Source organism: Phaethon lepturus, unplaced genomic scaffold, assembly GCF_000687285.1.
Source record: "Phaethon lepturus isolate BGI_N335 unplaced genomic scaffold, ASM68728v1 scaffold24280, whole genome shotgun sequence".
Classification (NCBI taxonomy): Eukaryota; Metazoa; Chordata; class Aves; order Phaethontiformes; family Phaethontidae; genus Phaethon; species Phaethon lepturus.
Window position 1 is genome coordinate 17,255 of NW_010514372.1, and position 412 is coordinate 17,666.

Genomic DNA, 412 nt, shown 5'->3' on the forward strand with positions numbered 1-412 from the left:
TAAAGCCTGCGCGCAGCCGTGCTTTCCCAGGCCTGGGTTGGGTTTGGCTTTAAGGGAGAAGCCGGGGGAGTAAGAAGGTGGGTCCCACTGCCGTGCAGCACGGCCGAGGCGTCGGGAGAGGCGCCGGCTAGTCATTTGGTGCTTTGTGCCTCAGTTTCCCCAAAATGATAAAAGCCCTTCAAGAGCTACAGACACACAGCGTTACCTAAGAGTGGGAAACCCAGTAAAAATCTGATTTTAGCAAGATGTATGCCCCATGCTCTTTCTTTTCCCAGGTGACCGAGGCCCGAAGGGCGAGAAGGGGGACCGAGGCAGCGGCACGGGTAAGCACTCGCCCATGGTCGTCTCCCCGGTGCTCCGGGCATGGTTTTGGGGGGTACGGGGGGGTTAGGAGCCTGCAAGGGAAATGCCC

The 412-nt window shown here is 59.0% G+C and overlaps 1 protein-coding gene across 1 annotated transcript in view; it reads left to right on the forward strand.

Moving 5' to 3' along the window:
* Positions 1 to 412, forward strand: part of SCARA5 (scavenger receptor class A, member 5) — a gene marked incomplete at both ends in the record, with an annotated part of 22,946 nt that overhangs the window by 16,854 nt on the left and 5,680 nt on the right. The window contains one exon of the mRNA XM_010292875.1: positions 276 to 323. Within this exon, the coding sequence (XP_010291177.1) occupies positions 276 to 323 (48 nt within the window). The remainder of the gene's footprint in view (positions 1 to 275; positions 324 to 412) is intronic.